Source organism: Neovison vison, chromosome 3 (genome assembly GCF_020171115.1).
Source record: "Neovison vison isolate M4711 chromosome 3, ASM_NN_V1, whole genome shotgun sequence".
NCBI lineage: Eukaryota > Metazoa > Chordata > Mammalia > Carnivora > Mustelidae > Neogale > Neogale vison.
The window spans coordinates 17,835,803-17,846,979 of record NC_058093.1 but is presented as its reverse complement, the minus strand read 5'-3'; the positions used below and the strand labels follow the sequence as shown (position 1 = coordinate 17,846,979).

Genomic DNA, 11,177 nt, shown 5'->3' with positions numbered 1-11,177 from the left:
GCCAGTATCAAAAAACAAAGGGGAAAAAAAGCGGCTCTCTTCCTGGCAGTGGCACTGAGTGCAGAGGTGGCAACCCTGTGTTACTAGGCATCGTGACTGAGCTCAGACCTTTGGTGGAGACCAGTATCATTAAGAAGAAGACCAAGAAGTTCATCATACACCAGTCAGACCGATACGTCAAATTAAGCGCAACTGTCAGAGACCCAGAGGCATCGAGAGCGCAGTGCGCAGGAGATTCAAGGGCCAGATCTCCATGCCCTACATTGGTTGTGGCACCAACAAGGAAACAAAGTACAAGTTGCCCAGTGGCATCTGGAAGTTCCTAGTGCACAACGTCAAGGAGCTTGAAGTGCGGCTGATGTGCAACAAATATCCCTGTGCAGGGATTGCTGTGGTAGAAAGAGCAGCTCAGAGGCCATCAGAGTCACCAATGCAGTGCCACACTGCGCAGCAAAGAAAATGAACAGACAGCTTGTTGTGCCTGTCATTTTTGTGTTAAAAAAAAAACTCTAAGACTACAAAAAAAAAAAGAACAAAACATGACTATTGCTGGGGGAGATGGAATGGAGAGCTAAGAACACAAGACACTGTGGGTAATAATGTGAGTTGTGTGCTCTCCTTGATAAAAGCAGTATAAAAGTTACTCAAAAAATATGCAAAGAGAGAATATCACACGATCCAGGAATCCCACTTGTGGTATTAACCAGAAATACTAAAGATAGAGTTAGAAACACATTTGGACAACTACGTTCATTGCTAATTTGTTCAAATCTGCGAGAGATGGAGCTATCCCAAAAGAAATCGCTAGGAGAATGGAGAAGAAAATAGGTGTGTACATACAGCGACATACTCTGAGGCCTTCAGGAAAACAACAACAACAGAAACCTTAAGGATACTATGTCATGAACGCACATCAAGGACATTTAACTCAGTATAATATCCCAGTCACAGGAAGGATAAATTTGTTTCCCCCACTTCTTTAAAGCATGGTCATGGTACCACCGGCAGGTTCGCCAGTGCGGAGAATGAGGTCAGGACATAGCGGTAAGGCGACGTGGTTTCCTACGCAGAGCCACGGTCAGAGGAAAGTACACTCGGTGAGCGATGCATATAGGGACTCAGCGGTTGACCTACACACGGGGGGCGGGGGTGATGGAGACAAGACTCACTCTGAATATGGCAAAAATAAATGTGCAATTGTTTCAGTGATTTTTCTTTATTTGTCCGTGTAAGCAATGGTACCAGCAGAGGAAGACAGTGGTTCAATCGAAACTCCTAAGGGGAAACATCAAGGATAAAGAGGCTTCTGGATGTGATGTGAAATCACGGGCAGATGGTGAGGATGACACATACGGTCACATGTCCGAGCCATCAGCAGTGGAGGGTGCAGGTTCTGGGGAAACACCCTCAGCGACGTGGGCGTGGCAGCTCCATTTAACCTGGACGTGCGCCGAGTCTAAGAGAAGGTTCAAGGCTGACCTGGGGTGGTGAACAAAGAATTCTCTTCTCCAAAGAGTACCTGGAAAGGCCTGGAGGCACGGGGAGAGGTCCGGGCAGAGGTGCAAACGCAGTAAGGCACCGAGGCGGGGGCGGACCTCTGTACCGAGGTACGATGCCGCCTCAGAACCGTCAGGGTTGCACAGCGGGGCCGTGGACCACGCAGCTCATGGAGCCACGCACAGTGCGGAGGAGCCATGTCGCCCGCCTTGTCCTGCAGAAGCACGTCACAGCGACGCTGCTGTGGGAAAGGAGCATTCAATGACCTTTTTGGAAAAGGGAATGCGGACATTCCTTGGGACCCCAGCATAAGATCTAGGGACCTCCCACTCGGACATCTCAGTGCGGGACTGACTGGGACCGACTCCAAATACAAGGTAGGACGTGTGTAAGGACACAGGAGCCCGTGCAGACTATGCAGCGAGATTACTAAGAAGGAACGTCACGGTAAAGGGGGCTTCGGGCCAAACCGCCTACCGTGAGGCTTGCAGAGAGAGAAGGGCGTGGCCGAGTGTCACCTGCAGGATGAAGACGCCCGAGGATCCCGACTGCATACCCAGCACACTCAGATGGGACGTTTTAATGAAAACCATTTAGCAGGGCTCCTTCATACGTGGTTCATAAACGAGTGCATACATGAGCCCTACGTGACCTTTTAGAAACCTGAGTAAGTGTATTGAGGTATGAAACAGTTCTCTCCAATGACTACCTGGTTTAAAGCTTCGGTACGGTAAGAAGAACCATCCCGATTTGGGGTCACCTACTGAACCGATGTGCTGTGCGAAGTAGGGGACAGTGCAGAGTTAAGGGATGGGGCAGGGAAGGCCCCAAGTTAATGCCAGGTCAGGAGCCTGGATCCAGAGCTTCAGGGAACTCCACAGCTACGTGGCATGCAAAGACAGCAATGAAGAAAAGGAAGTGTAAGGACACCGGTTAAGATGGTACGAAAGGCTTTGCTCAGTCCTTCACAATACATATAGGGACCTGTGAGCCTGGAATTTACAACTGTGGAAGGGACTGGGTTCACCTCCCAGTAGATCCTGCGCAGTTCTGACCACACATTTTCTATCAGTACATGGGTTTCATTTAAGCCACTGAGTTTGTTGCAATTTGTGTGTGTGTGTATGTTTGTTAATACCGATATATACGATTATCATAGTATATATACTATATTTCACATTGGTATATTGGTATATATTTCACTATATACTATATTTCACATATATACTACGTTGCACATTGGTTACTGTCATATTTTTAAAATAAAGAAAGAATTAAAGAAAGAAATAAAGAATTAAAGAAAACGCACAGTAACAGTTTATGAGATGCAGCAAACGCAGTTCTCAAAGGACATTTCTATTGAAAACGACTATCCTTAGAATAAAGAAAGATCTCTAATAACAACATAACTTTAGTGTGAGAAAAGAATAGGGAGAACGTATTAATCAAAATTTGTCTACAGGAAGGAATAATACAGATGGAGAACTCGAGGATCTATAGACCCAAGCACAACAGACGGGATAGAAAGGATACAGGTTCCCTTGGACAAAGATAAACGAAATTGACAATTTTCGTTACATGAACCAAGACAAAACGACAGAGGCCTCCATTCAGTACAATCTGGAACGAAGACGGGACCTTCAACTCCCACCATGGAAGGACAAAGCAGCAGAAGAGATGACTGTAACAATTCCGCACCCACAACAGGACAGTCTCTAAGAGGCGGTTAGATGCTAACTTTGTGCCTCTCCTTGACCTTGCTTTGACAAATCCGCCATCCAAACTCGGTGCCGCAGGAACCTCTGCTCCCCGCCTGCTGACCTCGCAGCCTGCTTTCCCTCTGGCCCTGCTCGCCAGCCGCCTCCACGTTTTAGGGGTCCGCAAGCAGAATAGGAACTTCTTCCTTCAGGCTAATCTTTTTCCTGTCTGTGTTCCTCTCTCTTTCTGCCGAAAAAAAAAAACCCAACAACAACAACAACAACAACAACAAAAAACGGCAGGTCTTGCAGGTGGGACACAGGCGTGTAGGTGTGTGGATCCCCTCACAGGGCCAAGGACAGAAGTCCCGGATTTCTCAGTCACACAGATGAGATACAAGGGCAACAGTCACCCACTGAACGGAAACCCTGCTGGTGGCACCCTTGGTGCTGGAGGGCTCCCACTTGCTGACTACTGTTGCATGTGGCCCCTGGGGAGCTCAGAAGGCGGGTTCGCCCCAAACGACCTAAAAGATGCGAGGAAGAGCGCCAAGCCCCACAGAACCCCGCATGGGATGCAGCCGACCCCCAAACCGGCTGCGTGCGTTGCCACGAAGGGACCACCAAGGAGCGCCGATGACGCTGAGGAAGGCGTCACGGTGCGCTGGGGCCTCTCGCTGTGGCCAAGAAGAGCCTCCGCAGAGAGAAAGGATATTCCATGACACCTGTTAGGACAGTAAGGCAGGCATGACACGGGTCGTAGCAATAGAGGGACAGACCCTCTAACAGGGACTTCACGTTGGGGACACGGCGCCATTCACTCCAACTACTGCGCGGGCCAGTGCGAATACTTTCCAGAGTGGACGGTGGAAGGAACATACGCAGAAGAAACTAATGGGGATGCTGGTGAGGGCGACCACACAGGATTCTTGCTGACGAAAGCCCAGAGGGATCAGGCAGCACCAGGGGAAGGATGGCCATCCTGAGGGGATATGTTGGATGTCCCCACATGGATAGACGGGGTTCTGGCTGAGCTCACCCAGCAGAACGCTTCCTAAAACTGATTGACAAGGAGGTGCACAGATGACCCTCGGAGAAAGCTTGGGAGCCTGACTGAGGCATGGGACAGGAGCTTCGGTGTCATGGGGGAGGCCCACGTCCTATAAGAAGCACGTGTTCCAGGGAAACTAAGGGTTGCTGTGTAGGTAGGATACCATGGAGAGTGCGGCCCAGGTGCCCTGTCCTGAGCGCACAGGGCACTCGTTAGTGATACGTGCAGTCCCTGACACTCGTTCAGATGGTGAGACGCCTTATAAGGGACCTTGGCATTAAGGTAACTTTGGGATTCCAATGGGGAGAGACTGGCTCAGCTCTAAATACTGCCTGGGCAACTGTATTTGATGCAATACATGAGTTTCCTCTAGCCGCTGAGTTTGTGCCATTTCAGGGCAATAAAAGTTACAGTAATCAGTTAGAAATCAATCGTTATATTTATTACACAAAAAATACCCTTTACAATTTTTTAAAAAACTCTTCATTTATTTGACAGAGAGGGAGACTGTGAGAGAGGGAACACAAGCACGGGGAGTGGAAGAGAGAGAAGGAACCTTCCCACAGAGCCAAGAGCCCAACGTGGGGCTTGTTCCTAAGACCCTGGGATTGAGACCTGAGTGAAGGCCCACGCGTAATGAATGAGCCACTCAGGTGCCTTACCCTTATGAATGTTTTTTTTTAAAAACTGAGCTATGATACTCGATCAACCTTTAAGACTCTTGCACGTCATTGCCTGCATCAACAGAGTAAGGGGCAAAATACAGAAAAGGAGAACATAATTACAAATCAGATATCTGACAGAGTTTCCTATTCAGCATAATTCAGGAGCCTCTACAACTCAGCAAGATCAAATAGTCCCATTAATATGGGCAGAAGATTCAACAGACATTTCTCTAAAGAAGGTACACAAATTCCAACTAGCATATGAATGACGCCCAGCAGCACTAATGGTCAGGCAAATGCATATCAAAACCACAGTGATACCTTATCTCACAGTATCAGAAGAGCCAGTGTGAACACAAACACACAAACAAGCAAAAAAAGCAGCTCTCTTAGCCCCCACTGGCGCTCGGTGTGGAGGTGGCAGCCCTCTGTTACCGGGCATCACGGCTGCCCTCAGACCTTTGGTGGAGCCCAAGGTCATTAAGAGAACCAAGAAGTTCATCGGGCACCACTCAGACCGAATGTCAAAAAGAAGCGCAACTGGCAGAGACCCAGAGGCATTGAGAGCGTGGTGCGCGGGAGATTCAAGGGCCAGAGCTCTATGCCCTACATTGGTTTTGGGACCAAGAAGAAAACAAAGTACAAGCTGCCCAGTGGCATCTGGAAGTTCCTAGTGCACAAGGTCAAGGACTGGAGTGCGGCTGATATGCAACAGATCTCCCTGTGCAGTGACTGCTCACGAGGTCTCCTCCAAGAACTGCAGAGCCGTGGAAAGAGCAGCCTGGAGACCATCAGCGTCACCGACGCAGCGCCACACTGCGCAGCAAGGAAAATGAATAGACAGCTTGTTGTGACTGTCATCTTTGTGTTAAAAACAAACAAACAAACTATAATACCACACAAAAAAAAGAACAAAACATGACTATTGCTGGGGGAGATGGAATGGAGAGTTAAGAACATAAGATGTTGTTGGTGTGAATGTGAGTTGTGCACCCTCCTTGATAAAAACAGTATAGGAGTTACTCAAAAAATATGCAAAGAGAGAATATCACACGATCCAGGAATCCCACTTGTGGTATTAACCAGAACTACTAAAGGAAGAGTTAGAAACACATTTGGACCACTATGTTTGTTGCTGAATTGTTCAAATCCGCAAAAGATGGAGCTGTCCCAAAAGAAATCGCTAAAAGAATAGAGAAGGAAATGGGTGCGTACATACAGCGCCATACTCTGAGGCCTTCAGGAAAACAACAACAGCAACAAAAAAAAAACCTTTCAGATACTATGGCATGAATGCACATTAAGGACATTTTACTCAGTAAAATAACCCTGTCACAGGAAAGATAAATCTGTTTCCCACACTTCTTTAAAGCATGGTAGCACTGGTAGGTTCACCAGCACAGGGAATGGCCTCAGGATATAGCAGTAACGTGACGTGGTTTCCTACATGGAGCCACGGTCAGAGGAAAGTACACTTGATAGGCAATGCACATAGGGACTCTGCAATGGGGCTTCACACGGGGGGGAGAGTCAAGACTCACTCTGAATATGGCAAGAACAAATGTGCAATTGTTTTGGTGATTTTTCTTTATTTGTCCGTGTGAGCAATTGTACCAAAGAGCAGAGGAAGACAGTGGATTGATCGAAACTCCTAAGGGGAAACATCAAGGATAAAGAGGCTTCTGGATGAGCTTCCTCTATGGACCCTTGTAGAGGACAGGTCGACATGATGACAAATCACAGGCAGATGCTGAGGATGACACACGTGGTCACATGTCCAAGCGATCAGCAGTGGAGGGTGCAGGATCTGGGGAAACACACTCAGCGATGTGAGAGTGGCAGCTCCACTTGACCTGGACATGCGCGGAGTCTAAGACAAGGTTCAAGGCTGACCTGGTGTGGTGAACAAAGAATTCTCCTCCACAAAACACGCCTGAAAAGGTCTGGAAGCGCGGGGAGAGGTCCGGGAAGAGGTGCGGCCGCAGTAAGGCACCGAGGCAGGGGCGGACCTCTGTACCGAGGTATGATGCCACCTCAGAACCGCTCAGGGGTGCACTGCGGGGCCGTGGAGCACGCGGCTCACGGAGCCGCGCACAGTACGGAGGAGCGATGTCACCCGCCTTGTTTGCGGCAGCGGGTCACAGTGACGCTGCTAAAGGAAAGGAGTATTCAAAGACCTTTTTGGACAAGGGAATGCAGACGTTCCTCGGGACCCCAGCATAAGATCTAGGGACCCTCCAGCTCAGACATCTCAGTGCGGGATTGACTGGGACCAAGTCCAAATACAACATAGGATGTGTGCGTGGACACGAGGAGCTGTGTGGACTATGCGGAGAGATTACGAAGAGGAAACGTCACGGAAAAGGGGGCTTCGGGCTAAACCATCTACCATGAGGCTAGCAGAGACAGAAGGGCGTGGCCGAGTGTCCCTGTGGCATGCAGATGCCCGAGGATCCTGAACGCATACCAGCGCGCTCAGATGGGACATTTTACTGGAAACCATTTAGTAGGGTTCCTTCATACGTGGTTTACAAACAAGTGCATACACGAGCCCTACATGACCCTTTAGAAACCTGAGTAAGTGTACTGAGGTATGGAACCTTTGTCACCAATGAATACCTGGTATAGAGCTGCGGTACGGTAAGAAGAACCATCCCAGTTTGGTGTCACTTACGGAACACAGGTATTGTGCAAAGTAGGGGACAGTGCAGAGTTGAGGGGTGGGGCAGGGAAGGCCCCAAGGTAATGCCAGGTCAGGAGCCTGGATTCAGAGCTACAGGAAACTCCACAACCACTTGGCATGCAAGGACCACAATGAAGAAAAGGAAGTGTAAGGACACCTGTTACGATGGGAAGAAAGGCTTCGCAATGCATATAGGGACCCGTGCGCCTGGGATTTACAACTGCGGAAGGGACTGGGCTCACCTCCCAATAGATCCTGCGCAGTTCTGACCACACATCTTCTACAAGGACATGGGTTTCATTTAAGCCACTGGGTTTGTGGCAATGTGTGTGTGTGTGTGTGTGTGTGTGTATTTATATGGATACATATGTGTGTGTGTGTGTATGTTTGTTAATACTGGTATATACTACCAGTAATAAAAAATATGACAGTAATCAATGTGAAATCAATTAGTCTATTTATGCACAACCAATACCCAAACACTGTACTTACAAATTATGAACAATAGACAAACGGGACTACAACAGATTTTAAGCATCTGCACGGCCAGGGAAGCAATCACGGCAGTAAAGGCAACTCACAGAACGGGAGTTATCACGACAAAATCAGTCATGAGTGCACACACACGTGCACATTAAAGAAAACGCACAGTAACGGTTTATGAGACGCAGCAAACGCAGTTCTCAGAGGACACTTCTACTGAAAACGACTATCCTTAGAATAAAGAAAGATCTCTAATAACAACATAACTTTAGTGTGAGAAAAGAATAGGGAGGACGTATTAATCAAAATTTGTCTACAGGAAGGAATAATACAGATGGAGAACTCGAGGATCTATAGACCCAAGCACAACAGACGGGATAGAAAGGATCCAGGTTCCCTTGGACAAAGATAAACGAGATTGACAATTTTCATTACATGAACCAAGAGAAAACGACAGAGGCCTCCATTCAGTACAATCTGGAACGAAGACGGGACCTTCAACTCCCACCACGGAAGGACAAAGCAGCAAAAGAGACAACTATAACAATTCCGCACCCACAACAGGACAGCCTCTAAGAGGTGGTTAGATGCTTACTTTGCGCCTCTCCTTGACCTTGCTTTGACAAATCCACCACCCAAGCTCGGTCCTGCAGGGACCTCTGTCCCCCACCTGCTGACGTCGCAGCCTGCTTCCCCTCTGGCCCTGCTCGCCAGCCGCCTCCACGTTTTCAGAGTCCGCAAGCAGAATAGGAACTTCTTCCTTCAGGCCAATCTTTTTCCTGTCTGCGTTCCTCTCTCTTTCTGCCACACACACAAAAAACAGCAGGTCCTGCAGGTGGGACAATGGGACTGAAGACGTGTGGATCCCCTCACAGGGCCGAGGACACAAGCCAGGACTGCTTGGAAGCACAGAGGGGACCCAAGGGCAACGGTCCCGCCCCCCCCCCCGAACGGAAACCCTGCTGGTGGCACCCTTGGTGCTAGAGGGCTCCCGTGCTGTGCTGACTACAGTCCCATATGTCCCCTGGGGAGCTCAGAAAGTTGGTCCCCCCCACGCGACTAAAAGATGTAGTAAAGAGTGCCATGCCCCACAAAGCTCCACAAGGAACCCAGCCGACCCCAAACACGGCCGTGTGCGGTATCGTGACAGGATGACCAAGGAGCGCCGATGAGGCTGAGAAAGGCATCACGGTGCGCTCTGGCCCCTCGCTGTGGCCAAGAGCCTCCGCAAAATAAAGGATATTCCAGGACGCCTCTTAGGATGGTAAGGCAGGCATGACAAGGGTCGTAGCAATAGAGAGATGGACCCTCAGAGAAAGCTCGGGAGCCTGACTGAGGCATGGGACAGGAGCTTTGCTGTCATGGGGGAGGCCCACGTCCTCTGAGAAGCACGTGCTCCAGGGAAACTAAGGGTTGCTGTGCAGGTAGGACACCACGGAGAGTGCGGCCCAGGGGCCCTGTCTGTGCGCACAGTACACTCGTTAGTGATACGTGCAAAGCAGCGGAACTCTGTCACATACAGTGCCACTTTATGGAAAACTGTCATCGAAACTTGTTCAGATGGTGAGACTGCCTTATAAGGGATCTTGGCAGTAAGTATAGGGAACAGTGACTTTGGGATTACTGAAATTGGGAGAGACTGGTTCAGCCCTAAATACATCCTGGGCAATTGTGATGACAGAATTTGATGTAATACATGTGTTTCCTTCAGCTGCTGAGTTTCTGCCATTTCAGGGCAATAAAAAATTACAGTAATCAGTTAGAAATCAATTGTTATAAGTATCACACTGGAAATACACAAATATTACCTTACAATTTTTATAAAGATTTTATTTTTTTGACACAGAGAGAGAGAGATGGTGAGAGAGGTCACACAATATGGGGAAGGAAAGAGAGAGAAGCAGGCTTCCTGCAGAGCCAGGAGCTCAATGTGGGGCCTGATCCCAGAACCCTGGGATCACGACCTGAGCCAAAGGCAGATGCTTAATGACTGAGCCACTCAGGTGTCCTACCCTTACAAAATTTTTAAAAACTAACCTATGATACTCAATCAACCTTTAAGACCTGCATCAACAGAGTAAGAGGCAAAATACAGAAAAGGAGAACATAATTACAAATCAGATATCTGACAGAGTTTCCTATTCAGCATAATTCAGGAGCTTCTACAACTCAACAAGATCAAATAGTCCCATTAATACCGGCAGAAGATTCAACAGACATTTCTCTAAAGAAGGTACACAAATTCCAACTAGCATATGAATGACACCCAGCAGCACTAATGGTCAGGCAAATGCATCTCAAAACCACAGTGATAGCTTATCTCACAGTATCAGAAGAGCCAGTATCAAAACAAACAAACAAACAAAGCAGCTCTCTTTGCCCCCCCCACTGCACCCCACCCCTCCCCCGCTGGTGCTGGGTGTGGAGGTGGCAGCCCTCTGCTACTGGGCGTAGTGGCTGCCCTCAGACCTTTGTTGGAGCCCAAGGCCATTAAGAAGAGGACCAAGAAGTTCATCGGGCACCATTCAGACCGAATGTCAAAAAGAAGTGCAACTGGCAGAGACCCAGAGGCATTGAGAGCGTGGTGCGCGGGAGATTCAAGGGCAAGAGCTCTATGCCCTACGTTGGTTGCGGGACCAACGAGAAAACAAAGTACAAGCTTCCCAGTGGCATCCAGAAGTTCCTAGTGCACAAGGTAAAGGAGCTAGAAGTGCGGATGATGTGCTACAAATCATCCTTGCAGTGATTGCTCACGAGGTCTCCTCCAAGAAGTGCAGAGCCGCGGTGGGAAGAGCAGCCCAGAGGCCGTGAGCATCACCGACGCAGCGCCACACTGCGCAGCAAAGAAAATGAATAGACAGCTTGTTGTGCCCATCATCTTTGTGTTAAAATAAAACTATAATACCACAAAAAAAAAAAAAGAAAATGTCTATTGCTGGGGGAGATGGAATGGAGAGTTAAGAGCACAAGATGTTGTTGGTGTGAATGTGAGCTGTGTATCCTCCTTCATAAAAACAGTATAGAAGTTATGAAAAAAAAATGAAAAGAGAGAATATCACATGATCCAGGAATCCCACTTGTGGTATTAACCAGAACTACTA

At 48.5% G+C, this 11,177-nt stretch overlaps 1 protein-coding gene and 1 pseudogene across 1 annotated transcript; both read left to right on the top strand.

The window, feature by feature from the left end:
* Positions 1 to 3,830: 3,830 nt before the first annotated feature.
* Positions 3,831 to 6,743, top strand: LOC122903477 (60S ribosomal protein L32-like). Its single transcript, XM_044244350.1, has 3 exons — positions 3,831 to 3,853; positions 5,427 to 5,733; positions 6,624 to 6,743. The coding sequence occupies exons 1-3, from the start codon at positions 3,831 to 3,833 to the stop codon at positions 6,741 to 6,743; spliced, it is 450 nt and encodes a 149-aa protein (XP_044100285.1).
* Positions 6,744 to 6,933: 190 nt separating this feature from the next.
* LOC122903476 lies at positions 6,934 to 10,887 on the top strand (annotated as a pseudogene).
* The last annotated feature ends 290 nt before the right edge of the window (positions 10,888 to 11,177 follow it).

Excerpts from the sequence above, each read along its gene's own strand:
- LOC122903477 (XM_044244350.1), top strand. The coding sequence starts at position 3,831 with ATGACGCTGAGGAAGGCGTCACG. Across the intron at positions 3,854-5,426 it reads ACGCTGAGGAAGGCGTCACG|ACCGAATGTCAAAAAGAAGC; the intron begins GTGCGCTGGGGC and ends GGCACCACTCAG. Across the intron at positions 5,734-6,623 it reads ACGCAGCGCCACACTGCGCA|AGGACAGGTCGACATGATGA; the intron begins GCAAGGAAAATG and ends GGACCCTTGTAG.